Source organism: Molothrus aeneus, chromosome 5, assembly GCF_037042795.1.
Source record: "Molothrus aeneus isolate 106 chromosome 5, BPBGC_Maene_1.0, whole genome shotgun sequence".
NCBI lineage: Eukaryota > Metazoa > Chordata > Aves > Passeriformes > Icteridae > Molothrus > Molothrus aeneus.
Window position 1 is genome coordinate 27,414,686 of NC_089650.1, and position 26,298 is coordinate 27,440,983.

The 26,298-nt window shown below is 40.2% G+C and overlaps 3 protein-coding genes across 7 annotated transcripts in view; all 3 read left to right on the plus strand.

Annotated features, from left to right (window-relative positions):
- ATP2B1 (ATPase plasma membrane Ca2+ transporting 1) overlaps positions 1–4,544 on the plus strand; it is a 60,712-nt gene extending 56,168 nt beyond the window's left edge. For 4 of the 5 annotated variants that reach the window (XM_066549617.1, XM_066549618.1, XM_066549615.1 and 1 more), the window contains one exon: positions 1,629–4,544. In XM_066549617.1, coding sequence (XP_066405714.1) covers positions 1,629–1,940 — 312 coding nt within the window. In that variant the 3' untranslated portion in view covers positions 1,941–4,544. The remainder of the gene's footprint in view (positions 1–1,628) is intronic. The other variant, XM_066549619.1, reaches the window with a different exon arrangement.
- Positions 4,545–17,696: 13,152 nt separating this feature from the next.
- POC1B (POC1 centriolar protein B) overlaps positions 17,697–26,298 on the plus strand; it is a gene marked incomplete at its 5' end in the record, with an annotated part of 47,154 nt that continues 38,552 nt past the window's right edge. Inside the window, one exon of the mRNA XM_066550702.1 lies at positions 17,697–17,793. Within this exon, the coding sequence (XP_066406799.1) occupies positions 17,697–17,793 (97 nt within the window). The remainder of the gene's footprint in view (positions 17,794–26,298) is intronic.
- GALNT4 (polypeptide N-acetylgalactosaminyltransferase 4) lies at positions 18,283–20,034 on the plus strand. The gene has a single exon (XM_066549918.1). The coding sequence runs from the start codon at positions 18,283–18,285 to the stop codon at positions 20,032–20,034; it is 1,752 nt and encodes a 583-aa protein (XP_066406015.1).

Consider the following 26,298-nt stretch of genomic DNA (forward strand, 5'->3'; position numbering starts at 1 on the left):
GACATGATCACTTTGGAGTAAAATTCTTTGTGCAAGTCGTCTGAGGGAGCATCTGGGGAAATGATGCTACTTCTAGAACACAGTTGAGATGTGAGACTCATGTGCAGTGGTTATTTATCATGTGCAGTGGTTCCATTTAACCAATTTGATTTAATACATTGCTTTTGGGGAGCCTTTCTCTGTTTACAGGGAACTTCCCAGGTGTATCTTAGCTGTTTTGAAGTCTCTGCTCTTGATCTGCTTGACCTTCCAGCTTCATTCCCTCATCTGGAAGTCACTTTATTTTTCCTGTTGAGGAACTCTGGAAGCACTAGTCATGATATGTTTCTCAGCTTGAAACATCTTGGATGCTCTAAGAAAAGCTTTAAATTTGACTTGCTGTTTGTAACAGCAAGTTCTTGTTTACTACAGAGTTGCTCTGCTGCTTACTATTTAACACCATTTCACACTGCTTTGCTGGAGACTTGCTCAGGGTAGGGATGTTGAGAATTGAATAAGGAGTCAACAGGAGGGGGAAACTGTCTTTGGGAAAAGTGTTGGATAAACGAGAGAATGTCTTCTGCCTCAGCTTACTTGTTTTATCAGTTCAAGAATGGATCCTCAGTTTCTCCAGTTGATCAGGGAAACACGAGGCATGGGAGAAGGGGGGGTGTGGGCAGCTGGTTTCATCATTCAAATAATAGTTAGAAAAGCTTAAATTCAAGTCAGCCTGGACATGCACAATTTGCAGAATAAAGGTGTGCTTTCTTTTGTATCTAATCTAACTATGAAAGGTTTATGTATGAAATCTGCTAGCTTGGCTTTCTGATTCAAGAAATATTAAACAACTAAAAGACACAAAACAGTCCTCAGCCTGGAAAGTATGTCCATGAATTCAATGTAAATCGAAGACTCAGCAAAGGCTGATCATCCTGCTTTTCTCATACCTGGCACTACTTAAGTAGTCCCTTCAAAGTTACAACCTGTCCTGGCTACTAAACAGTACAACACAGTATTCAGTTTCCTACTTCTGGTCTTAAGTTTCCAAAGCACTGTTCACTAAGGAGCTTTCTCTAGAGTGGTAAATGGCTATATACTCGAATATTTACAGCTGTTACAGCGGTATCCTTTTTTGCATGACTTTGTAAATGTTCGTTCATTGTGACATTGGCTTACACTTGCTTGGCTTTTTCATAGTCAGTTGACATCCTAATTCCTAGCATGAGAATTAGTGACCCTTTTATCCCCTAACTTATTTTCAGCCTCTCCCCTCCTTCCCTCCCTCCAGCCTCACCCAAATATTCAATAGAACACTCATTGAGATTTAATTTTTGAATAAGTAAATATTTGTTGGCCTCACTTCTGAAAAATGCTTAGCCCATGTTAAATAATTAAACAACTCTAGTGCCATGTCTGAATTTTAGGGCCCTTCAGCTTTTTGCAGTGCTTTCACAATTTTTATTCCTACTGTGTAGACTGGCAGTGCTGTACTGAAATGCTCTTCATTTTTTACAGTTTATTGCAAGTTCCACTGCATCATACAAATTTGATTCACTCATGTCTAGCTGTTTGTGGATTCAAACTCATAAGAACCATGCCATTATCAGTAAATATGCAGCATTTTAACAATACTCTTTCTTTGTTTACAGATCCGAGTGGTGAATGCATTTCGTAGCTCCTTGTACGAGGGGCTAGAGAAACCTGAGACACGAAGTTCAATTCACAATTTTATGACGCATCCTGAGTTTAGAATAGAAGACTCCGAGCCTCATATTCCCCTTATTGATGATACTGATGCTGAAGATGATGCTCCAACAAAACGCAACTCTAGTCCCCCTCCCTCTCCCAATAGAAATAACAATGCGGTTGACAGTGGAATTCACCTTACAACAGACAAGAACAAGTCTGCTACCTCTTCATCCCCAGGGAGCCCACTACATAGTTTGGAAACATCACTCTGATTGTAAGCTGAATGTTAACACACTAGCTGCATTGTAAAGAAATTGAAACTGGGTCTCTTCACACATTATGATGGACAAGATGATATTCTTGTCTTGGACTTCAACAGAAGAAACACTTGTACGAATGTAGATTTATTTTTTTAAAAAAAAGCTTTCTGCCAGACTGGAGGGTGCTTTTCTGTGGGTGGGAGTAATAATGAACTCTGACAGATAAACAGTAACTCAGCATAAGTGACCTGTGGATCATCTGTTGTACTAAGAATGGTCCTGAAGAGTGTGTTAGCAGAGCTTTAGTTTATCATGATCCTTTTCTGAGGGGAAAGCTGGGAAGGGCAAGGAGGCCCTGGATCATTGAATTGATACTTTAATTTCTGCTGTTGGCTGTTAATAATTTGGATTATTTATGTTTATAAATGATACAGATCTGTTTACAAGGTTTGTAGATACTTTTTTGTTCCTGTTCATAGATGGGAAGCTTCCTTATAAATGATGCAGAGAAGATGAAAAACAAAACAAAAAACCAAAAAAACTAGTCCTTCAAATACTGCTGTATTTTCAGGAAAAGGGTGTTTCTATTGAAACTGTACTAAATTTTGCCTGCAATTTACCTTGTTAAATATTGTAGATAAATTGCTACTACTAATAGCCAAATAGATAACACTAATGCTTTGTAAAAACATGAGCAGTGGTGTTCTAATGAAGTTATGGCCTCTGTCCTAATTAGTTTCTTAAATACATTTACTACTTAATGGTTTTGAAACAACTGTTTAATTTTTAAAAATTTTGAGAAACTTAATGAATAACTTTTGTTCAGAACTTAGTAGGATTGTTTAATGCAGGACATCAATACGTGATGGAACTTGCTTGAAATATTTCTGTTATCTCGGGCAAAATGGATTAAATCAAAATACATCAGAATCTTAGTCCTTTGTTTTTGTCTAATCATGTTAGTTTAGTGCTGTCTTGGTGAACTGTGAGTGGAACTGTGATTTTTTTCTAATCTATAGAATCCTTCATGCAGCATGAGGGCTGTTGGCATTTTGAAAGGTTGTTAGTGGGTAGCATACATGTTCTCCTTTTTGTTTTTGAAACTTGTTTGTAAACATGAATAAATCTGCCCTTTTGTTAAAATAAAATTGCAGCAATGGTTTCTTACAGATTTTTTTTTCTCAGCTCCTTCACTGGAAATAACAGAAGGTACTCTTTTGTGTTACTGGTTACCTTTAAACTGCAATTTCAAGATGGTAACAGCCCCACTCCAAATAGCTCTCTGGGTAAATGGAATCATGATGGCTGCCTCCAGAATGAATGTAAGTTAAGGTACTCAAAAGTCTTCACTGAGCCAAAAGGATACTCCTGGGGAATTAATAGGTCTGCCTGAAATTCCAAGACTTACATTTATTACATGGTACTCACAGTATCTCTGACTGCTTAAGTGAGGAAGACTGAGAACTGACATAAAGCACAGGTGAAATGCACCAGAACTGATCGGCTAGAGATTGACTGAAGAAATTATGGTCTGCCTCTGCTGTATTGTTCAGACAGCGAAGGATGATGAAACAGTACTTGGTCTGGCACTTCCTCATGTTTTCTTGGTCCAATACTGCTTAATAGCGCAACAGAAGACATGAGTTGTAAGATTTTCTTTTTCCAGCTCTGTATTCTTAAAAATACCAAATGAATTTTTTTGTTAAATAATCCAGAATTATGGACATTTTTTAAGGTGGTCCCTTCAAAGGACTGCAAGAATTAAGTTGGCAATGAGGAAGGAGATAATAGTGGAGCTAACTGCAGAAATGAGCAGGTTGGGAAGCTCAAGCACATCTTTCCCTTGTGGTGGGGTACATGCATGCTTGGGGCTGTCCTTTAGTGGATATTGTTCAACCTGTGGCACTGTATCCCACTGTCAACCACTCCTGAATTCCATCTTTTCTATTGTACTTCAGTAAATACACTGAATTCTAGGCAAGGGGGTCGAGGGTGGGGGGTTGCACTTGACACTTTGTATAGTGATTTCTCCCACATGTTTCTAGCACTTTTCTTACATCATAGTTCTTATCTAGAGCGCTTGGTTGGGGGGTCAGTTTTTATGTAAGCTATTTTCTCTTTACTACAAAAGTCAGATAAGCACTGGCTTAAAATAAAGGGAGTTTTCTTTACCTGTGAAGTACACTGCCATGTGGAAAACTATCTTCGTTTAACTTCGTTAATGAGTAATGATTTGACTTCATTTCAAAACAAACTTTAATTTTCCCCTCTTCTCTAGGTGTGATCATGACTGCATGTTAATCTTTTTTGGAATAATATCTACACTTAAACCTTTTGTGGGGGGTGGGATGGTGAATGTAGGCTTTGTACATCGCTGGTCCCTCTTGATTCTGTTAACATCAATGTGCTGTTCTTGCAGGAAACATCCTTACAGAAATAAGGAAAAGTTGTTTAAGAGGGGGGTATGCTTTCTTTGTGATCTCAAGAAATCATAACATTGCCTAGATTATGAAATGGTTTTCACTAAGCTCATGAGGCCTTCATTGCCTTTCTGGTTGTAAGGTTTACTTGTCTTTCTTCTTGTAATTGAAATAAATAAAAGTGCTGTTCATCTCAGTCTGTATGGGGACTGAAATTCTTGAATATCAGTACAGTACTGATTTAATCTGGAAATGCATGCCAGTTATATAAAACAGCTCTTGCTACAATTTTGCACTCATTTGCTTTGAAGAGGTCATGGTATATAGTGTACATTGTTGAGTGATAGTGACTTGGAACATAAACTCAGTTCTACACTGAGCGGCTTAAAATGTGGTTTGGAGTGGCTTAAAATGGGGTTTCCTGGGTGGGATGTCTGCTATAGGTGTGTACATCTTAGGACACCTCATCTTGGCTCTGAAGGAGGGCTGAAAACAGTAACTAATATAAGAGGACTCTTTTTTTTTTTCCATATTGGCCTTAATAGGAAGAGGAAAATGCTGCATCACGGAGTAGTCTGGAACCAAATGCCTTAATGCTAAATAAGTGGGTAAATGCAGAGGTCTATAGCAAGTACAAGCAGCCAAAATATATGAAGTAACATACTCAAAGGCTTTCTTAGAATAACAGCAAATTTTCCAATGTGCTTTAAGTAAGCAAGCAAATGTAATATTCATGGACGTGTAACTTGTGTATATTGAGTATTGGAAAGTGATTCCAAAGGCCTGATAAGTTCAATTTCTACTGCCAGTAGTTCTACCCTCTGCAGAGCTCTAGAATAATCCAGATCATAGTTAGCATTACATAGATTAAAGTAGAATATCTTAATGTCTGTACTACTCTTCTAATGCAAATACTTGGTTTTAAAGAGTTGCTGCTTTTTTCCACCTGCACCCTCTCCCCCAGCAGTGCATTTCTTCTGATCTTACAGATTTCAAGCCCTCACTGAAGTACCTTAACTTTGATGGATGAGCCTGGCCAGCATAAAGGGTCCAGCTCCAATTTATCTCCTCACTGATTAGGCCTGCTTATTCAGGACCATGTCATGAGAAATTCTGGGCCAGAATAAAGAGCCTTATAGTTGTTCCTGCCAATCTTCTCCTCTGAACTGTGTCCAGAAATACCTAGCCACCTTCCTCAGGAGGTTGCAGCATCCATCAAGGAGATATGACTTAGTTTCTTAAACAGAAGCCTCCTACAGGTAGTACTTGTCCTTTGTGCTCAAAGATGAGGGCTTGCTAAGAAAATGATGGGATGGGTTTAGACAACTGAGAAAAGACAGCATGTAAAAGGTAGCACACTAGATAGTGACCCTTTACTACTGTTATGAACACCTAATGTAGAGTTTTTTTACAAAATTTATACAATTAGCAGTTTGAGAAGGGTACCTTGGCTTGCCCCAAAGAGAAGACAGTGGGAATTTAAACTTGGAAAAATAACTAACAGGAGTATTTCAGGGAATTAACAGCTTTTGGAGGAAGTGAACATTCTGGAATACTGGAACATCATCTCACATTCTGGTGTAATGACAAGTGTCAATCCAAACCTGAAGCAGCAGTTGCTCACTAAAATGGAAGTGTGCATTCTGGATCCCTTTGAGCCCTTGCACATGTAGCAGTATCTAACTATTCTGAGCATCTTCACTAACTTTCCTAGGCTGCCTCTCTTGCAGGGCACAAAGCTCAATTATGCTGAAAGACTCTAAGTATGATCATACAGAAAACTTTTCAATGTCTTCCTCCTTGGCAAAGGAGGCCTCCTTGGCCTTGGTTTCACTCCATGGCAACTGCTCAGGCACAGAATGAATACTGGCTTTTCCTGTTTTAAAGCTCGCAGTCTCTTGTAGAGAATTAGGGTGTACTGTTCAAATGCCTTGTGTGAAAAGCCTCCCAAAGCTTTTGATTTAAGATATAATAAAAACCACAAACCCAGTCTACAAATAAACCCTGGAAGATCTGTTTGTTATCTTTGACAATTTCAGTATTACAAATACAGGATTTAACTTGACTTCCTCAGTTTTCCACAAGCTGGTTGCTCTGATGGCTGCTAGGTACAAAGCCTCTTCAATTATGACCTAAGGTTGTTGCAAGATCTGAAGGTAAGTCTGTATTTGGCAGATATTTGTGGGGAAATACATAGCTTATTTTGAATACTGTGCTGGCAGCTTCTGCATAGTGTTTTGTGCTATGTATTTTAGGAGAGAATCTGCAAAATGAACAATTTACAAAATTCAGAGCCATGCAATGGGACCTGTAAAAGGATAGATAAGTGGCACCGAATGCTTGAAATAGGAAATTCTTCAAACTGATATTTTGGTATAAAGCAGGATTTTGCTTTGGACAACACTGCATTAGAGATGAGAAGATTTCTCTTTAATCACTTGCCATGTATTGGCCATTAATGTTCTGATCAGTGCATCAATTTAATTCATTGAGGACCATCATTCAAAAAGCATTCTAATAAACAAGTGTTTTTAAATAAAAAGAAAACTCTGGAGAAGGTACTTTTTTGTCATATTTTAATTTCCCTAAAAGATGAGTCATTCTTAGCTTCTTTCCTTTTGCCAAATCAACTAGGCTCTGCTCTAATAAATCTAGCAGTATATAGACATAAATTACGACTTGGTAACTCCTTCCTGTCTTCCCCCTTCCAGTCTGCCAAGGATGATTATAGGGAATCAGTGAAGGACAGATGGGGTAGGATGTGCAGGTGTGGATTTGTCTCTTTTATCATATTTCTATCTTGCCTTTTGATCCTCTCTTCTGCTTTCTTCAAGTTCTCACCCATTCTCAGTAAATTTGGGGAGTACTTTTTATATGGTAGCATCCTTTGGTGCTGTAGCCCAGAGCAACTCATAGGAGAGCTCTTTCAACATCATCTATGAAAAGAACTGGCTTTGGAAAAATAAAGAATGAAAGAGAGACAGACAGCTTTTTTTTCCTAATTAGTAAAAAAGACATTATGAGTTTCATTATGAAATTTTTAAGCCCAAAGATATTTGCAGGCCAAATATCACCAGAATGGCTTGGCTGGTTACTTAGCCCATAAAGATTCAGAACACAGCTAAATTGATGCCATTATAAGAAATTAGTTTCTGATTTTCCCAGCCAGTTAAAAGTGACAGCACATGAATCTGCGTGAACACAAGAAAACACACAGAGAGGTTAGGGAGTCTTCATCCTTGGAGACATTCAGAACTCAGCTAGACACAGCCCTGAGCAGCCTGCTGTAGCTGATGCTGTTTTTAGCAGAGGTTTGGAAAAGATAACCTGCAGAGGCCCTTGCCAACCTCAGTAATTCTCTGATCCTGAAATTCTTGAGCTGGAGGTGTAATTCTGTTGGGTTTCTTCATTATCCTCATGGATATTATTTCCATACATAGATGGAATTCAACAAAGACGCCGGTCACTGGAACAATCAAACCTAAAGCAAAGCAAGGAAACAACTGATTATTTTCTTTCTCTTATCTTAAACTGACCTGACCAAAAAGCTTGCTGATATTTGCCTGCTGTAATGCTTACTGTGGTAGGAGAGCTTGGATCACTTCTGCTCTAGTAAACCTTCTTGAATCATGACTGGCAGTCTGTAGTTCATAGGAAAGCCCACAGATTTTAACATGACCTATGGAAAGCTGCAGACCTGTGGAAACCAGCTTCTCTTTAAGGAGAGGATTTCTTAATTTGTTATTTGCCTCTTTCAGGCGTAGAAAGAAAAAAAAATTAGCTGTTTCTAAGGGAAATTAAACTCCAGCTTATTTGAAGATTTGTGTGGTTTCATTGCCTTGCTCACTGCTTGGGACTTTCTTGAAAGAACCTGGTCCTTTTTTTCAAAGTTACTATTTTTTTTTTCTGCTTTCAAGTGTTTAAGATCAGCTTTTAAAAAAGATTCTCTTGCAGGCATATAAAGTTAGTGAAATTTATATTATTCTAATGGATCAACACAAAGAGCACTGAAAAGTATGTTTTTAGTCATAGAAGGCTATAATTTACCTGGAATTGAGAAGCTAACTTTTCTCCTTATCTTAGTTCATGGAGTGGTGGTGTTACAGGCTTTTATCTAATTGAGCTAAGTATAGGTGAAATTAAATGAAATGCCATATCAGTTCTGATCTTGCATACAAATGCTGCCTTCTTCTGCCTGCAGTTGCAGAAATGTTTTGCTGCACTTAAAAAATTTAGTGTTGTATCAGAGTTGGATTCTCTTTTTATTGCCTCTCACATGATTGTCTATAAAACTTTAATGCTGATGTAAGAAGACATTATGAAACTGCCATTCTGATCTTAAAAATGTTGCAATATGAAAAGTTTCAAAGAGTCCATGCATAACCTGCATAGTAAAACTGGCTGGCTGGATGATCAAATGTCATAGTAATGAGACGATTCAACCCAAAGTTTGACATTCTAACTTTTGAAAAAATAGCTGAGTTTCTGCAAAACAGAAACATGGTCTTTTTTTGTTAGAAATAACACATTCCTTTTGAAACTAAAACACATTTAAAACAAGTATGTTTAGAGGATGTGGGGGAGTGCCTACAACATTAACTTCCAATATGCTATATAATGGCTCTCTACCTTAAAGGTGCAGAAATCTTTATAATTTTCATCTGTGGAGTCAATATATTGAAGCACATTTCATTTCAAAAGTCTTAATGATTCAATAAAAGATAACTCTACAGCAGGAGGTTAAAAGTATTCTGAACTGCCATTTTCAAGGAGCTTGGGATGATGCCCAGCCAATTCTGTAGGCATGTCAGTACTTAATAACAATAGTTATTATGGCTTTAAATCTTACTGACTTCAGTCTTTTTCAAAAGGGCCATAAACAGTCCAAGTCTGAATATCAACTAAATGATCAAGTGTCAGCTTGATACTAATCAACACAATCAGCATTTTACATATTTGAATGAAGAAGTGCTACAGGCTTTTTGATCACTGGACAAGGAGTGTGAGCTGATAAAATAGCACTTGAGTAAATTATTTCCCATTGGTTTTCTTTATTACTGTTCCCAAAGGCAATCAGCACAACCAATAGACCCCTCAGTGTTTGTTTTCCAAGGTCATGCTTCATCTCTGACAATCATTGTCAAAAAGACTGAAATACTGGGACACACTTGTATATGCTATCATATGCCCAGTCTGGAACATTGCACTTGGAATCAATCCAAGTCCAACAGTTAAGCCATAGATAGCTATTTCCAAACTGACTACATCTGAAATATTGCCAAAAAAACCAGAAGTGCTCCCATGGCTTTCTTGCTTTGTTTTAGTCTAGCAAATCTTGATGATTTTGCTGTAACTCAGAAATCAGGCTTCAGTGGAAACTTCATGGAAGAATTTATTTATGTACTAAGCACCCTAATAAAATTATACAGCTTGAGTGGTTTGCTTTGGTGTTATGAAATGAAAGGGCTTAGCCACTTCTAAGAAGGAAATTTGTTATTTTTCTGTTCACGCCTGTTGGTCTACCATCTCCAAGCTTTTGAACAAGCTTTGCCACCTGCCAAGGAGGATCTGGTGTTGGGGATTTCTTTTGCTCTCCCAGCAGGGAGTGTCGACAAGTTCAACTTATCTGTATCTGTACAGTCAGCCTTGTCAGCTTTCCAGCAAAACTGTAGCTTTTATAAGCAAACTGCTCCACCTCATTGCAGGGATGTGATTGGGTTAAACTGATCCTTTCACAGAGTGGAGATGCAGTATGTGATGCTGGCCCAGGTTACCACTCCTCTCTTCCTGCAGCATTCCCTCTGTTTCATTTCAACAGCGCCTGTGACAGTGTGGTCAACCACACCGGAACCATTTCTGGGCAAACTGCTGCTGCAGGCTGCTGGGGTGGGGTGGGGCTCTCTGCACAGCAGCAACTCCAGCACAGACCTGCTCCCCCCGTGACTCCTGCTGCCCAGCTCAGGAAATAACAACCAAGGCACTGTAGATGAAGGAAGTAGGAACTGAAAGGGGTGAGTGGAAGAAAACATATGAGCAACATGTGTTTGAAAACTTTTGGGGAAGAAAAGCAGGGTAACAGGATAGGAGTAAGAAGAGCAGAAAACATGAATATACAAGTTGAAAAGCTTGTGTTTTAAAGCAGATTTATCCAGCTAAAGGCAGTAATGTCAGGAGCATTACAAATTATGCCCTCTACTTATGCTAGAGTATTTCAGTCACTTTTTGATAAAAACAGTTAATGTTCTGTGATACAATAGAAAGCTGTTAACTCCTCAGGAAGCTGAGGGGTTTTTCTGAAAACTTGTTCTAATGAGAAAATTGTGGGCATTCTTCCTTGCTTCATTTTGTACTACTAAGCAGATGCCTCCTTCTGCTTCACCTCGCTCTGATACTACCACCACTCCCTTCATTTTTCTCTCTGCATCAGGCACACAAGTAATAGTCAAGAGAAAATCTATATGATAGCAGCAGGAAGCATCTGTGGCAGTCCGTCATGTTGTGGGTTTGCCAACTGTCACGCTGGGAAGTTCTTCCTGCCCAAGCACCCAGTGCTGCAACAGAAAAAAAAAAAGGAAGCAAACAAAAGAAGAGTACAGATGAATGTTCTTCTTGTCCAGAACAAGTCCCTGCCCTACTCTGGTAAAGTAGTGATGAACGCAGATGTGATTGGTAATGTTGTCTTCTCATATCTCCTCTACAACTATCCTGAAATGAAGCAGCTGCCACTGCTGCCTGAGTCCTGTCCCACTGGATGGGTAGCTAACCTAAGAGAATCAAAGTTTCCTAGTTCTTCTGAACATACTAACAGAAGTCTGGTTCAGCCCTGGTAAAATAAACTGGCTCCTTAGACAGATGCCACAAAGCAGCAGCAGAGGAGAGAGCAGTGACATTTCTAAATCAGCACCCAAGTGGTCATTTCAAAGTGGTCACTTCTGGAGCACTCATGAGATACAGAGTCAAGGATCCAATCCTTTTAGAGGATGCATGGGGGGTGTGGAGCTGGGAGCCTTGCACTATGACATTACAAAAGAAATGCATAGAGAACAGCCCCTGCTAAGCACCTGGAGTCTCTGGTGGGTCAGACCTCACCCTTCAGAAAGCAATTAGCAGAAGAAATTAACATCAAGGATGTTGTAGCTGCGGTTGTTCAAGAACCATTAGGTTCCTTATTTTTCAGTAATTTCTGTTTTTGTAATTACAATTGTTATCATTTGTCTTACTTTTTACCTGGCAGTTGCAGATATTGGTTTCAAGCACTTATTTTAGCTTTACTGCTATTGGAAGACTGCTGTTGAAAACATGCACTCTAAAGAAACTAATTTTATGGAGGATTATAGAAAAATCAGAAACAGGATTAATGTCTAGTTCACAATGCTTATTTCAGCACTCCAAGAAATTGCTAGTGTGCTTCCAGGGAATACTTACCCCTGAAAATTATATATAAATAAAATTCTGAGTTATAAGAGTTGGTTTTTTTTAAAAGGCCACTTGCTAAAATTACCTATAAACATGCTTAATATAGTTCCACTTGGACAATTACATTTTTTTCCTGAAAATTTAGGCGAGTTCTGATATCAAGAGCTCATTTTTCTAGTTAGATTTCTTATTCTGGATTCCTTGTTCATGTTTGTTCTATTCCCTAGATCATCCTCCTTTAGGTGAAATGCTCCCTTCTAGTACATACCTAAAGAGATACTTTACCAAACTAGGCATCTCTATACAATTCCCCAGTTTTCATTGATTCACCTTTGCAGCTAGCATCCATGTTATAGCAGATGAATGATCCTGTTAGATGACGTACTAAGTGAAGATGCCCTAAATCATTCTGTATAGTATCTTCTGAAGCATTAATAAATTTGTACTAACCTTTGCTATGTTGTATTAAATTCTTCTAAAATTGATCTAGCTCTCACAGATTCAGTAAGACACAAGAATAGTAATTGATTTTTAAGTGAACATTACCAAACAATTTGCTAAAGTAACTTTATTCCAATACATTGAATTTTGCAACACGACAATTTCAGGTATTGTATGGCAAAGAGACAGCAAACTACATATCTATTTAGGAAAAAAACTGCTTTACTTATTTTTAGAAAAGCTGGATGAAAGTGCATTGAAATAAAAATGTTTTTACCGACACACCCATGTTAATGGCAACACAGGAAACCTTACTGGTATTGATCATCCATTAAAACATGCGGGGGAAAAAAAGGAAGATGTTCTTTAAATTTAGAATTGCATATGGATATTCATCCACATAGCAATGCTACTGATATAAAACACCGTAATAAGATTATCCCAGAAAATTTCATAGTAAAACCTGTTCAATTATCCAAAACCAATTAGTGTCTGCAAATTTTCTGAGATTCAAATAATGCACATACATTATAGAGGGCAAGAGTTATAGTCTGGCATTTAAGGTAACACTAAGAGATTTAAATGCAGCTCAACACATGCTGCATATTAGTCTGTCAATGTTTTTATTGTGCTGTTTGGGTACTAAGGGAGGAACATTAAAGGATTTAATCCCTATAGTCATTATGAAGATATGTATCTTATACACAAAAGTATCTAAGGAAAAAACAAAAAAGGACTTCTGGATAACACACTCACTTTTATACAAATTCTAATGACTTTAGGGTCTTTGGCAGAGTAATTGTCACTCTCAACTTCTAATCCAGATGGTTATTTGTTCTAAAGTGCTGGTCTTAAATTATGCAGTTTTCTTTCACACGTGTTTCCCTTCAGGCATCAGTAATAAGAGATAAATTCTCTTTTTCATCCTTCCGTTCAAATACAATCCCTACACTGAAAAAAGAAAAATCTCAAACATCTATCTGCATCAATAGACTACTCAGCATTTTTGTGGCTCTCCTCTGGACCTGCTACAACAGGTCCATGTCCTAGAGTTGGAGACAGAACTCCAGGAGGGATCTCATGAGAGCAGAGCAGAGGGGGAGAGTCACCCCTCTCAATCCAGTAGTCACGTTACCTTTGATGCAGCCCAGGATGCATTTGGCTTTCTGGGCTGGAAGTGCACATTGCTGGGTGATGTCCAGCTTCTCATCCATTGGTATTCCCAGTACCTTTTCCACTGCTTTCAGTCCATTCATCCCTCAGTGTATATTGACACTGTGCATTGCCTCAAGCCAGGTGCAGAACAATTTTAAACTTCATGATGTTTGTACATGCCAATTCCTCACGCCTGTCAAGGTCCTCTGGATGGCATCCCTTCCCCTGTGTCAACTGAACCACTCAGCTTGGTGTCACCCATTAACTTCCTGAAGGTGCACTCAATCCCACTATCTATGTCATTAATATATTAAATACTATAGGCCCCAAAACAGACCCCTGGGGGGATACTACTCAGCACTGGTAGCTCTTTGGTTGCAGTCATACAATTCCTTGCCATCTAATAGTCCATCCATCAAATCCACATCAATTTAGAAGCAAAAGCATTGGAAGGGACAGTATTAAAGGCTTTACAGAAGTGACATCACTTTCCTTTGTCCCCTGATGCAGTCTCTCTGTCATAGGCAGCCATGAGATGAGTTGGGCATGATTTGCTCTTGGCAAAGCCACGTCGGCTGTCTCTAATCACCTTCATACAATCACCCCTCATATGCTTTGACATAACTTCCAGCAGGACTTGCTCCATGATCTTGTTGGGCATAAAGGTGAGGCTGCTTGGTCAGCAGTTCCCAGAGTCTGGGTGTGATAATCCCTTCCCTGAGATAGTTGCAGGTAGTCACTGTCACTCCAGTCACTGAATGGCAGTGACTTTTCAAACATGATGGAGACATGGCTCTGCCATTACAACTGCCAATTCCCTCAGAACCCCAGGATGTTTCTTAGACTAAAAGTAACATTATATGTATTCCAAATCATCCTTGTATTTCAAATCGTTATGTACCTACTTGATATTCTTTTCTTTTCCATTCTCTTACTGCCATTGGCAAAAAGACTTTAATGGGATTTTGATAAGAAAATTTCAACAGAAGCAAAAACCCAACACTACTCCACAAGTTATTTCATAGATTTAATATTTATTTTCATAACTATTTTGCTGGAGGAGAAAAAATGTAGGATCAGAGGATGGAAAGAAAGATCATAAGGTATAATGGTTCTACGACAGCAAGACAGCCTGCAATTAAATCTTCGTGCCCTTGAACTACATTCTCTTCCTGCATGTAGGTGGATGAACACCCACGTGGTGGAATAACACCACGCTGGCAAAGCAGATCTCACACTCCCCTCTAGTGACAGAGCATGACCTCCTGAGGCCTCTCGGCAGCCTGGACTGCTCTGCTGCTAACACAGCTGCTCCCAATAGGAGCACACATAATTACAGCTGGGGCTCTTAGTTTTATTTTAAAGTAGGATTAACACTAAGTTAAAATACCTCATTTTACATGAAAGAATTTTTGGTGGGCTACTATATTGCTAGCATATTTGCCCCTTATGCTCATGTATTGTTTTACATCAATTATTACTATGAAACCATATGTAATTAGTGTAATTAATGTGTGCATTGCAGCATTCATGCACCGAGGTTATCATGTCTGTCCACGTGTCCTTGAATTCTACACATCCTTTTACTAATTCTTTTCCTGCAGTGACCATGCAGTCAGCACAAGCTGGAATTACCATCCTAAAGTGTTCTTCTCTAGATACAATTCTTGTTTGGACATATACTACCTTAACACAGCACCTGAGAAAAAACCAACTCCATAGCTGCTGAAACAGCAGCCTGCTGACACATGATGCTTGGAACACATTTTCTGAGGCACCATTTATCATTGTCATCACAGTGCACAACAACTTATTACAGTAAGTTGCTCCTGCATATCACAACCTTCAAAAGACAATGCCAACTCATAATTGTGTTATTAGGAGATTACAATAATCTTTAAATAATTTTAAAAATAAAATCTATACATACTAATGAGGGAACATAATCATCATAAAAACTATTACCTGCCAGCTTTGTAACTACAGTCACTCTAGCTAATGACATGTGTGCAGTAAAGGAATACTTTGCTTCCTACGTGCATTTGGGAATCCTCAAAGCACTCTCAGGTGAGGAGAAACAGCAAGAAATAGATTAACTTTGTAAGCCCCATAATTTGAGAAACACTCAACTGTCAATTTGTAGAAAGAGAGATGCCACCCTCCTTCTCTCCAAAATCACAGCCATTCCTTTGCTTTATGCCTATCACCTGGCAATTTATAGTCCAGGAGTTTTGTGGGCAGGTAGAGATTCCAGTTTATTGTGAGCATACCAAAATCAGTAAAATATACTGACCTGCTGAAAACATAGCAGCTCTAAAGAAGGCAAATGGAAAAGGATTCAGCAGGACTGGAAATTGTCATTTAGCTCAGTTTCTAACAAAAGTAACATGTTTCTGACCACTGGGTTTTAAGCAGCTTCCAGAACAGATCCAAACCTGAAAACACAAAGTACAAGAAATACTGAAAGCACGCAGCACACAATTAAAGCAGCAGAGATGGTACTTTCTCCCATTCAGGAGATGAGAAGACACAGAATAAATTAAGATAACACAAAGTTTAGTAGTAGCCCAGAGGGATAGAATCTAAATGCTGTCTCCCTGATGAGATACATCACTCACAGCTGAAAAAAAACCTGGCAGAAAAAAGATAGTTGGAAAAAAAGTTGAGAAAGGCTGGAAGACTTTAATAATGGTGAAGAGATCAATTTAAGTTTAACTAGTTAACTTACTATTCCTGCAGTGGGGTAGAGTGCAGAGCATTTAAGTCTTATCATGACTAACTTTTTTAAATGCTACATTTACTTTGTGATCTAAAAAATAGGGACTAAAACAAAAGGATGGGAGGGTGAGCTGTGTAGAAGGAAAAAAAATCCAAAACAAAACAAAACTCCACCAATAAGCCAAACCAAAACCAAATAATGGCAAAAGAGCTGTAGCTTTTGCTAGGTCCAAGTTAAAGTCAATGTGTCTTGTCCCACCACTTATATTTATGAAAAGTGTTCATATTGTGAAGTCAAAATGGCAAATAATCAGCCTACATGACCTCAATGTAAGGACTGCTAGTAGATTTTCATGGAAACTTCCTTATATACTTGTGATAATCCTACTTTTTTCACCACTTCCAAAGTTATTATTTTAAATGTGCATTTCATGGTTAAACACAATTAATTTGGAACTGTCCTATAAGTAACAATTCTTATACGTTGGCCTAATTACTGACCTGATTCTGTAAAAGTTTAATGTCAGAACAACCAGTAACAGAGTGGATTTAAAACAGAAAGGAAGGGTAATTGCAGTATGAGTTACTCCTTCAGGAACACTGGCCACGGGCGTATCGAATGACAGCTTTGACATCACAGCCATTCTTTTGCTAATTGCTGTCAACCATGGTTTTACTAGAGGAGCTATGGGAGCGGTACTTTTCCGGCGAGGTTGGTTTCCTCGCCTAGGTAATAAACATTCACAGCACTACTATCACCAACGCTGTAGCATTGCGGTTTTCTTAATTTTTGTTTAAGGTCGGTGTAGTTTGTTAGAGCATTAAAGGTCTGTTAAAACACCACTCTGTATGATACAGATGCGAGTGCCAATTTGGAAATCTAGAAAGTCCGACCAAAATAACAAACAACGGAAGAAAAAGAAGACAAGAGGCCAAACTACCTAAGGCAGCTTAATACAAAATCAGTCCGAGGTTTTAAACACAACTGTCCTGCATGAATTTGTAAGTCACAAAGTCGAGGTAACATGGGCCAGACCTTCCGCCAGCCAAGCGTTCCACCTATGTCTGTGGCTCCGCTGAACCGTGCCCCACACTGAGAGCTCCGAGAGCCCCCACAACCCCTACGCCGCCGTGTCCCGACCACGGACCGACTCGGAAGGTTTAACTTTGCCCATTCCCTCCCCGCGGAGCCGGGGCAAGCGGGGGCGCTGCGGCTTTAAGGGCGCCCCGCGCCCGCGGTGCGGCCCCGCCCCGCGCAGCGCGCCCGCGCATGGGCGGATGGGGCTCCGCGCTCTTGGCGCGGCGCATGAATCCGGGGCTCGGCAGGCCGCGCCCGGAGCGCGGGGCTCTCACGGGCCGCTCCCCCCGCTCCGCCCATGGCCTCCCCGCTGGTAAGGGCTCGGCCCCAGCCCCGGCAGCCAGGACGGCGGGCAGGCGAGCCGCGGCCGGCAGGTATCACCCGGCGCCGAGAGCTGCCCGGCCGCGGCTGCCGCCCCCGCTGGTGGAAACGCTCCGGACGCCGGGACTGCGGCTCCTGCCGCGCGCGGGGCGTTAGCGGCCCCTGAGGGGCGGGGGAGGGCGAGCGCGGCCGCCCCCGCCCGCAGGCTGACGCTGCGCACCCTCTCCCCAGGAGGACCCCGTCCTGATCCGGCCTTTCCGCGGCCACACGGCGGCGGTGACGGGCGTCGCCTTCGACGCGAACGCGGCGGAGCTGGGTGAGTGCGGGGCCGGGCGCCGTTTGCTTTCCGGGCGGGGCAGCCCGCTCCCTCCTCCCTCTTTCCCTCCCCGGAGCCGCCGGGCGGTTCCGAGCGCAGGTCCGGGCGCGGAGGCGGGGCGGGCTCCCGCGCCTTCGGGCGGGCTAAGGAGTCTCTTCCCCTTCCTTAAGCGACAACTTTTTGAGCAAACCACAAGGCTGGAGGAGGGGTTTGTCCCGCGGAGAGAGAGGAGGAGGAGGAGGAAGTAAGTGAGGGGAGCGCCGAGGCCGGAGGGGCAGGGGCTGCTCCGTGCCTCCGCTGCCGCCCCTCTCCCCCGCGCTCCCCCTGGAATCTACCGGGCCCACCACGGAGGGCTGGCTGCAAACTCTGCCGGCGTCCCGAGCCCGAGGCTGGGAGTGCCTGCAGCCCCATCCTCCCTGGGGGCGTGGGGAGAGCCGGCAGGAGTTCACGGACCCCTCTCTGCCAAGGAGCTGCTTTTAACTATTTAAGATGAGGATTCGTCTGGCGAGAAGATGGACGTGGATCCGCAAAAGCTGCGTGTTCCTCGGCTTCTTGATGATCGCTTACTTTGTGGTCGAGCTGTCCGTTTCTTCCTTCGGTGCCTCCCTCGCCGGCAAGAGCATCACTAAAGGGAAATGGGAGAGGCGCTTTTCTGACGGAGCAGAAAAAGCTGTCGATTTGGCTCGTCCAGTTTATGACAAACCCCCACCCGATCCTTATGCTCCAGGAGAATGGGGTAAACCCTTTCGCCCCCAGCTGAGTCCTGAGGAGCAGAAACAGGAAGAAGAGCTGATTGAGAAGTATGCAATAAATATTTATTTAAGTGATAAAATTTCTCTCCACCGGCACATTGAAGATAATCGACTGAGTGGTTGTAAAACTAAATCTTACAACTACAGAAGACTGCCCACAACATCTGTTATAATTGCTTTCTACAATGAAGCCTGGTCAACACTGCTGCGGACGATACATAGTGTTCTTGAAACATCACCTTCAGTGCTTCTGAAAGAAATTATACTGGTGGATGACCTGAGTGATAAAATGTATTTGAAGGCTGAACTCGAAAAATACATAAGCAGTCTGAAAAGAGTTCGCCTGATAAGAACCAACAAACGAGAAGGATTGGTTCGTGCACGCTTGATTGGCGCTACCTTTGCTACAGGTGATGTTCTCACATTCCTAGATTGTCACTGTGAATGTGTTTCCGGCTGGCTGGAACCACTGCTCGAGAGGATTGCTGAGAATGAGACTGTTATTGTTTGTCCTGTCATTGACACCATTGACTGGAAAACATTTGAATACTACATGCAAACGGCAGAGCCCATGATTGGGGGCTTTGACTGGCGGCTGACATTCCAGTGGCACTCGGTGCCTAAACACGAACGTCTCAGGCGCAAGTCGGAAACCGACCCTATCAGATCCCCAACTATGGCTGGTGGCTTGTTTGCTGTCAGCAAGAAGTATTTTGAGTACCTGGGAACCTATGATACAGGAATGGATGTTTGGGGAGGGGAGAACTTAGAATTATCATTTAGGGTTTGGCAGTGTGGAGGCATGTTGGAAATTCATCCGTGCTCCCATGTGGGCCACGTGTTTCCAAAGCGTGCACCCTATGCTAGACCAAATTTCCTTCAGAACACGGCACGTGCTGCTGAGGTGTGGATGGATGAGTTCAAAGATCACTTTTACAACAGAAATCCTTCAGCAAGGAAAGAAAACTATGGAGACATTTCTGAAAGAAAGATTCTTAGGGAGCGTTTGAAATGCAAGAGTTTTCACTGGTATTTAAGAAATATATTTGCTGAGTTGCATGTACCAGAAGATCGTCCTGGCTGGCATGGCGCTATCCGCAGCACAGGAATACCTTCAGAGTGCCTTGACTATGTCTTACAGGAGCATAATCCTACAGGGTCTCACCTGTCTCTCTTTGGCTGCCATGGTCAGGGAGGCAACCAATTTTTTGAATATACATCAAATCAGGAGATTAGATTTAACTCTGTAACTGAGCTATGTGCTGAAGTCCCTGAGCATGAAGACTTCATAGGTATGAGGAGCTGCCCAAAAGATGGATCTCCTGTCCCAGAAATTATTATCTGGCACTTCAAAGAAGATGGGACTATTTATCATCCTCATTCGGGGAAGTGCCTTACTGCTTATCGCACGACTGAGGGGCACGCTGATGTGCAAATGAGAACTTGTAGTGCTGGAGATAAAAATCAGATTTGGAAATTTGAGAAATAATCACTACTGGTAGTTTGAATTTGATGGACTGTGATCTTCAAGCTTTTTACACATGTGAGCAGAGAGCAGTGTTTGATTGAATACCTTGAAATGTTTTCACATCTGTCTGTAGTGGTGTAGAAACTGTCTACTATGATGAACTGTATGGAAAGCAAAAGTAAATAGTGGGGTTCGGTGGATTAGAACATCTAATGCCTTTTATTTTTGTAAAATTTTGGTCCATTATTACTTTCCTCAGTCTTGATTATAAAACAAAGGCTTCTGAGGGGATTGAAGCAGCATTTTTTTAATCTTAAAATTATGCAATAATCCTGCAAGATAATGTTCCATGTAAACAAAAAATTTTTACTTACAGAAGTAAAAGTTAAGGTTCTTGCAGTGGTATTAGCTGACTGTGTTACAGATACATTATAAAATATGTATCTAACACCGTAAGTAATGCTACAGTAGCATGTGATTGAATGGACATTAATGTGGAAAGTTGAATCCAAGCCTTGTAATGGTCTGCATTTTTCTGGGAATGTACATGCTGTTAAAGGTACTATATTATACAGAAGAATAGGAAGTTTATTTACTAGAAGGGCTTTGGCACTGCTTTGCAGTCTTGTACCTATTGTAAAAATCTTACCCCATGGGGCTTAGTCAGGAGCTCTCATGCATTTACAGGAGAGCTTGGTAGCAGTGGAACCAAGGACATGCTGGTGATACCAGAAATGGAAGAAATAGGAATGGCTGCAAGTAAGAATTTTGTTTAAAGGCAGTGGAGAAGGAAAGGAATCACAAAATTGCCTTAGCTACTGCTGTTTCTCAGCTATATATTTAATGTATACATTGCTTCTGTGTAAGCTTTTCCATGTTCAACTCCACATCTTAGGGACACAAAAGTTATGTGATCTAGACCATATTTGGGTTTTTTGTTGTTGTTGGTTTTTTTTTCATTTGGTCTGTCAGCAGGGTAGAGAAAGGTAACAGAGGAACATTTGGGCTGTTTCGTTTTGCTTTTTGTGTTTTGGCAACAGCTGGCATGGGTCAGCCCTAGGAAGAGTTTTGAAATAATACAGCATAAGTTGCCTGTTTCTAGTCAAAATAATACCACTGGAGACCCTGGGTAAGACTGGGAAGCTGAAGCTTCTGACATGAAGGGAGTTGAGAAGACAAAGGAGAACACTAAGATTTGTTGGTGATACAAATAATTACTTGTTTAGAATGTTTTATCTTTTCTGTTATGCTGAGTTTTTGAAGAATACTCATTCTTGAATAGTGTCTCTTAGTGTCCCTAATCTGTTTTGATAGTGATTATAGATGGTAGATGTGATAGATATATTGTGTACTTGAAAAAAAATCTTGCGTTAGTATCTGTATTTTAGTTTTGTAAGATTTAAGTTGAACACTTTTCTTAGTGTGTTGGGCATTCCAGCTGTTTTTATTACTCTCACTGAAGTGATAAATGTTCTTCAGTAGCCATAGTGTAGTAAGTCTTTACATGGGGCTGGTAGGTAGAAACTTAAGCTAGTGAGCATTAGTTATCTGGATACTTGAGGAATGTAGTGGATGTACATTTGCTACAGGTGTTAGTAGGTGGAAGGGTTGAAAAGGGACAAGTGAGACTTGATATAGTTGAAGTTTTGCCAAAAATAAAGTAAGTTATAACATATTCTTAAATTGTAGTGACTTGAAAGCTTGGAGAGGTTTGGGTGGAAGCAGGTTAACATAGAAGATGAACTGAAGAAAATTTGGAGCTTGGAATGCAGCATTGAGTCATGCTAAAAATGCTTGCCACTGTGTGGCGTGGATTCTTTTAAGACTTTAATTTATTTTTAGGCAGTTACTTGCAATTTGATTTTTTTCCCTTTTTTATCTTCCTTTTTCCCCTAAGTTGAATTTTTGTTGTTGGTGTTTTTTTTGTTAAAAAAAAAGAAAGGGAAGTTTTTACTACATAAAGGAAGCATTCCTGAAAAATTGCATTCTACTTTGCAGCAGGAATTCTTTTGTGTACCTGCAAGTTATGAACCATTTATCAAATTTTAAAAGGCAGCCAGTCATTACGTACTGGGGCAATAAATTATATAAAGTATGTGCTTTTGTGAAAACTGTAGGCTGCTTTTCTGTAGGCTGTTACATTCAATAGAAATGACAGGGAAAACGCCTAGGTTCTCTTATGTGGCAGGTCATAAATAGTGTGTGCAATGCATGTTTCTTCAGGTGAAAGTAATTAAATGATATGAATACAGACTATGCAAATTTTATACAGTTATTTTTTTAACACTTGGCAAAAACTACTTTTTGTATAAAGAGGTACCTTCAAGTTAAACCTGACATTCAAAGTGTTCCTTATCTATTTAAGCAATAATTGTAAGTGAATCTGCCTCTGAGTTTGAAAAGTTATTCTCCCTATGTATCTGAACCCTTCCTCCTCCCCATGGCTTCCCTTTCTATTTTTGGAGTTATTTAGAAACAAACTGGGGAGAACAAAAAAAATACCGAATTAAATTAGCTGTTGCTAAAAAAAAGAAAAAAAAATTAAAACCTTCCCAATGGGAATAAAAAATGTGAATAAAAGGAGGAGGGACTAGAGTGAGAGAAAGAAAGAAGGAAAAAACAAACAACACCTTACCATTTCAATACTCCTATCCAATTATTTTTCAGTATGTACAGATTTCTGGAAAATCTGAATAGTTTTCTATTCTGATAGACTTTGAAAATTTGGTGAATGCTTGTACATATTTTAAACTACTGATTCTAAGTGACTTAAAAAAAATTGAATGTAAACTTTACACTGAATAAATGTGGAGGGCTTTGGGATTTCTTTTGAAAAAATAAAATCCAGAAAATTAAATGTTGGCTAGTGTGCTGATTCCTCTCAGTTCTTTTCCTCTTTTGTACATGCATACAGAATGCAACAAAAACTGCCAATAACGTGAATTTATGGGAGTTATTAAAAGTTCTTCATATTTTATCCAATGTGCTTAGAATTCCAGATTGGCTTTTTTGACAGAGATTAAATTAATAATATTTTTTCTCCAAGTAGGAAATGTTGCAATTCATTGCAAAATGTGTTTGCATTGTGAGGTTGTACTGTATCATTGAGAGCTGCAGGGTTCCTGTAAAGTGTGAGGGTTTGTTGGCAGTGGTAGGGTTAGAATATTCACACACCCATTGTTTGCACTGTATTCCATCTGCCCTGTAATTCTTGCACTGAGTGATTAATTATATTGGAGATGTTTCAGTATTTTGGGAGATGTACATCGAGCTGTTAAGGCCTGAGTTTGTCTCTTTTGATCTTTGCTCAACTTTCTTAGTCACCACTTTGCTATTGTGGGAAATGAGAGTGAAATGGTAATTCTGTATTACAGCAACTTGTGTTCATATATTTGTGTGCGTATATATAAAAATGTATGCTATCAATAGTCACAGTTCATAAATTGAACTTTGTTTCTTTGCAAATACCATAAAATCTGTTTTATGGCATATGTGAAGCTTAGGTATCTGCTTACACACCACTTTGCTGTAGATCTCTCAACTTGGCCTTTGCATAAGGCCAAGTCTCTATTTTTTGGTGTTCAGTTCTGTAATGACTCATCAACAGAAAAGCAAATTATCCAGTGATGTGTCTGCTGTATGTGGGTGTGTACAGAAGCATTGATGTTTAAAGAAGAAAAGGCACTCAGGTTATAAACTGGAGTAAGTTGTATGTTGAAGTCAGCTCATTGTGAATTTTCAGTTTTCTAAATTTTAGTTATATTTTTCAGTTTATCATAGCAAGGGCAAATTGTCTTTCACCTCTAAACATGGTTCTAGTTATGTTATGTATTCTCTGAGGAGTAACAGGCCTATTTGTGCTATGGCACATCCTGAAAAATTTCTTCTGGACTTTCTGTGCTTTTTTTGTTGTTTCTGATCCAATATTTAAGTATTGCATATGTGGCAGGGAGTCCAGAGGAAAAATAAGGACGATGGTCACGGATGTCCCACAGGAAGGAGATCTTCAGATCACTGCTTGTGCCTCATTTACCTTGGGACAGCCCATCTATGAGACAGCAAGCTACAAGAAACCATGCTCTGAATGAATGGTGCTGTCATCTTTCTAAGAATATTTCCCTCAGTTTTTAGAACTGAAAGCTGATACTGCACAGCCTTCATGCAGTTCATAAGATGCTACAGGTATTTGGTAGTTCATCAGTGATTTGTTTTAGAAGCCATCAGTCTTGTCTGTTTCACATTTCCAGCCCTATGCCTTCAAATTCTATTTTAGCTTATGTTTCATTTTTTCCTTTTAGTTTTACTCCACTGTAGATCACTTTTCAGAATCAAAGGGAAAAAGAAATTCTTTCAAGTATAATTAGAAAAACCCTGCTGTAAAACAGGGTTTTGAAAAGTTGAAGTGGGGGGAAAATAACCTGTATTTCTTTGTCAAATATAGGTTGTTGGGGAAGATGAAACAGGAAAGCCTTATAAATATGATTGTCTGGCAAAAGATTTTGAGAATATGGAAACTATAAGTGAGATTGAAATGAAAGCAAGCTTTGAGATCCCTTAGTTACTGAACAATGGGAAAGCAATGGTGTGGCTGGCTAAAGGTAATCCCCTTTTGATGAAACAAGATCCTCTGCTTGCAGGCAGGTCCAAGGGTCCGAGCAAACCCTGCCAGCTTGGCAGAAGGGGTCCAAAGAGTAGTTTTTAGGGTTTAAAATTGTGGTGGTTTGACGGGAAATGTGTTTTTTGGGATGCTGTGTTTTGGATATTCAGGCTTTAATATTGGCATTTAAGCTGGCCATTAGGACATTGGACACGCCTCTGAGAACACGGGGTTAAAAGCAGAGCTCTCCCCTGGGAGGGTCCTCTTAAAGTTTCCGGCAAAAAAGAGTTCAAGTCTCTCCCCCGGCCCAGCTGCTAGCTAGGCAAGGGGAGGGGAAAAGCCACATGGCCGGGAGAGACAGGCCTGACCCCAAGAGTAGAAAGGTAGAAGAAAGAAAGAAAAACACCCGAAGCCATCAGGCAGCCCCCCCCTGAGAAACACAGAAAAAGAGAGAAAGAGAGCTGCTGCCTAAAACTGTAACCTTAAAACTGGATAAACAAGCCTGTGCTGGCAGCACAGCTGAGAAAGAGAAGAAAGTGCAGCCAGCCGCTTGTAAAAGCTTTTAACCCCTTTTCAAAGAATGAAAACTTTACAGAATATAGACCTTTCCTAGAAAATAAAGTAGAAGATGAAGAAAGAATGTGCAAGTGTGAGAGAAGTCTAAACAAGTGAGAAATAGTAGAAGAGTAAAGAAGAATCCTAGTAAGAAAAGATGATAGAGTAGCTTTTGCTAAACTCTTTTTGTACAGCCATAGACAGAACCATGTTCCTTGGGATACAGAGACTGCATTCTAGGGGGAGGCAATGGCCACAGAACCAAGAAAGTTCAGTGTTAGTCCCCCTCAGCCCCAGGAGGTGAAAAAATATAAGAAAGACAAGTGTCCCAAGAGATTGTGAAGACAAGTGCCCCAAAAAAGAGACGGTGCCTTTTTTAGATCGAGACAGAGCATCCTTAAAAAAAGACAACCCTAAAAGCAGTTCTAGTCTGTGTTCAGTAGTAAAAGCACTAAACATGAAAAGAAGTCACAACAGCAGATGTACTCCAAGCAGTGCCACGAGTGACACAGAAGCACACGAAGCTTCAGCTGTGTTTCCAAGAGAAGCCCATAGTACAAGAAAGACTTCTCTCCTCTTGATGAACTAAAAATTGATTGTTTAAAAAGCAGTTCTAGACTAAAAGTTAGTAATTTAAAAAATAGATGTATTGTGTTAGAAATTTAGTAAAGAGAAGAAATGTATTTGTAAAGTTTTAATTTTCCCTGTGTGTGTTCCTTTTTATCCATAGTTGTAATATAGTTAATAAAGTTTTGTTTTCTTTCTTCCCTAAGTAAGAGCCTAGTTTACTTATTCCTAGTCACATCTCACAGCAAAAACCAGAAAAAAAGTATCTTCATAGAAGCACTAGCATTGTGCCAGTGTCAAACCATGACAAAAATGTAGCACAGTATGGTAATGTAGTGATTCTTATAGGATGTATGGAAATGCTATAGGATTTATATATTGTACTAGATTGGTTAGTGAGAATTAGAATATTCAACACAGAAGATGATTCATTGTATTGTAACGGGAACTTCACTTACTTTCTTTCTATGCTCTTACCTCTTGTCTCTTAGCTCTCCCCTTTTACTCTCTTACCCCCTTTTATTACTCTCATCCTCTCTACCCCTCTCTTCTCTCGGGCCTGCTCC

Excerpts from the sequence above, each read along its gene's own strand:
- GALNT4 (XM_066549918.1), top strand. The coding sequence starts at position 18,283 with ATGAGGATTCGTCTGGCGAGAAGATGGACGTGGATCCGCAAAAGCTGC.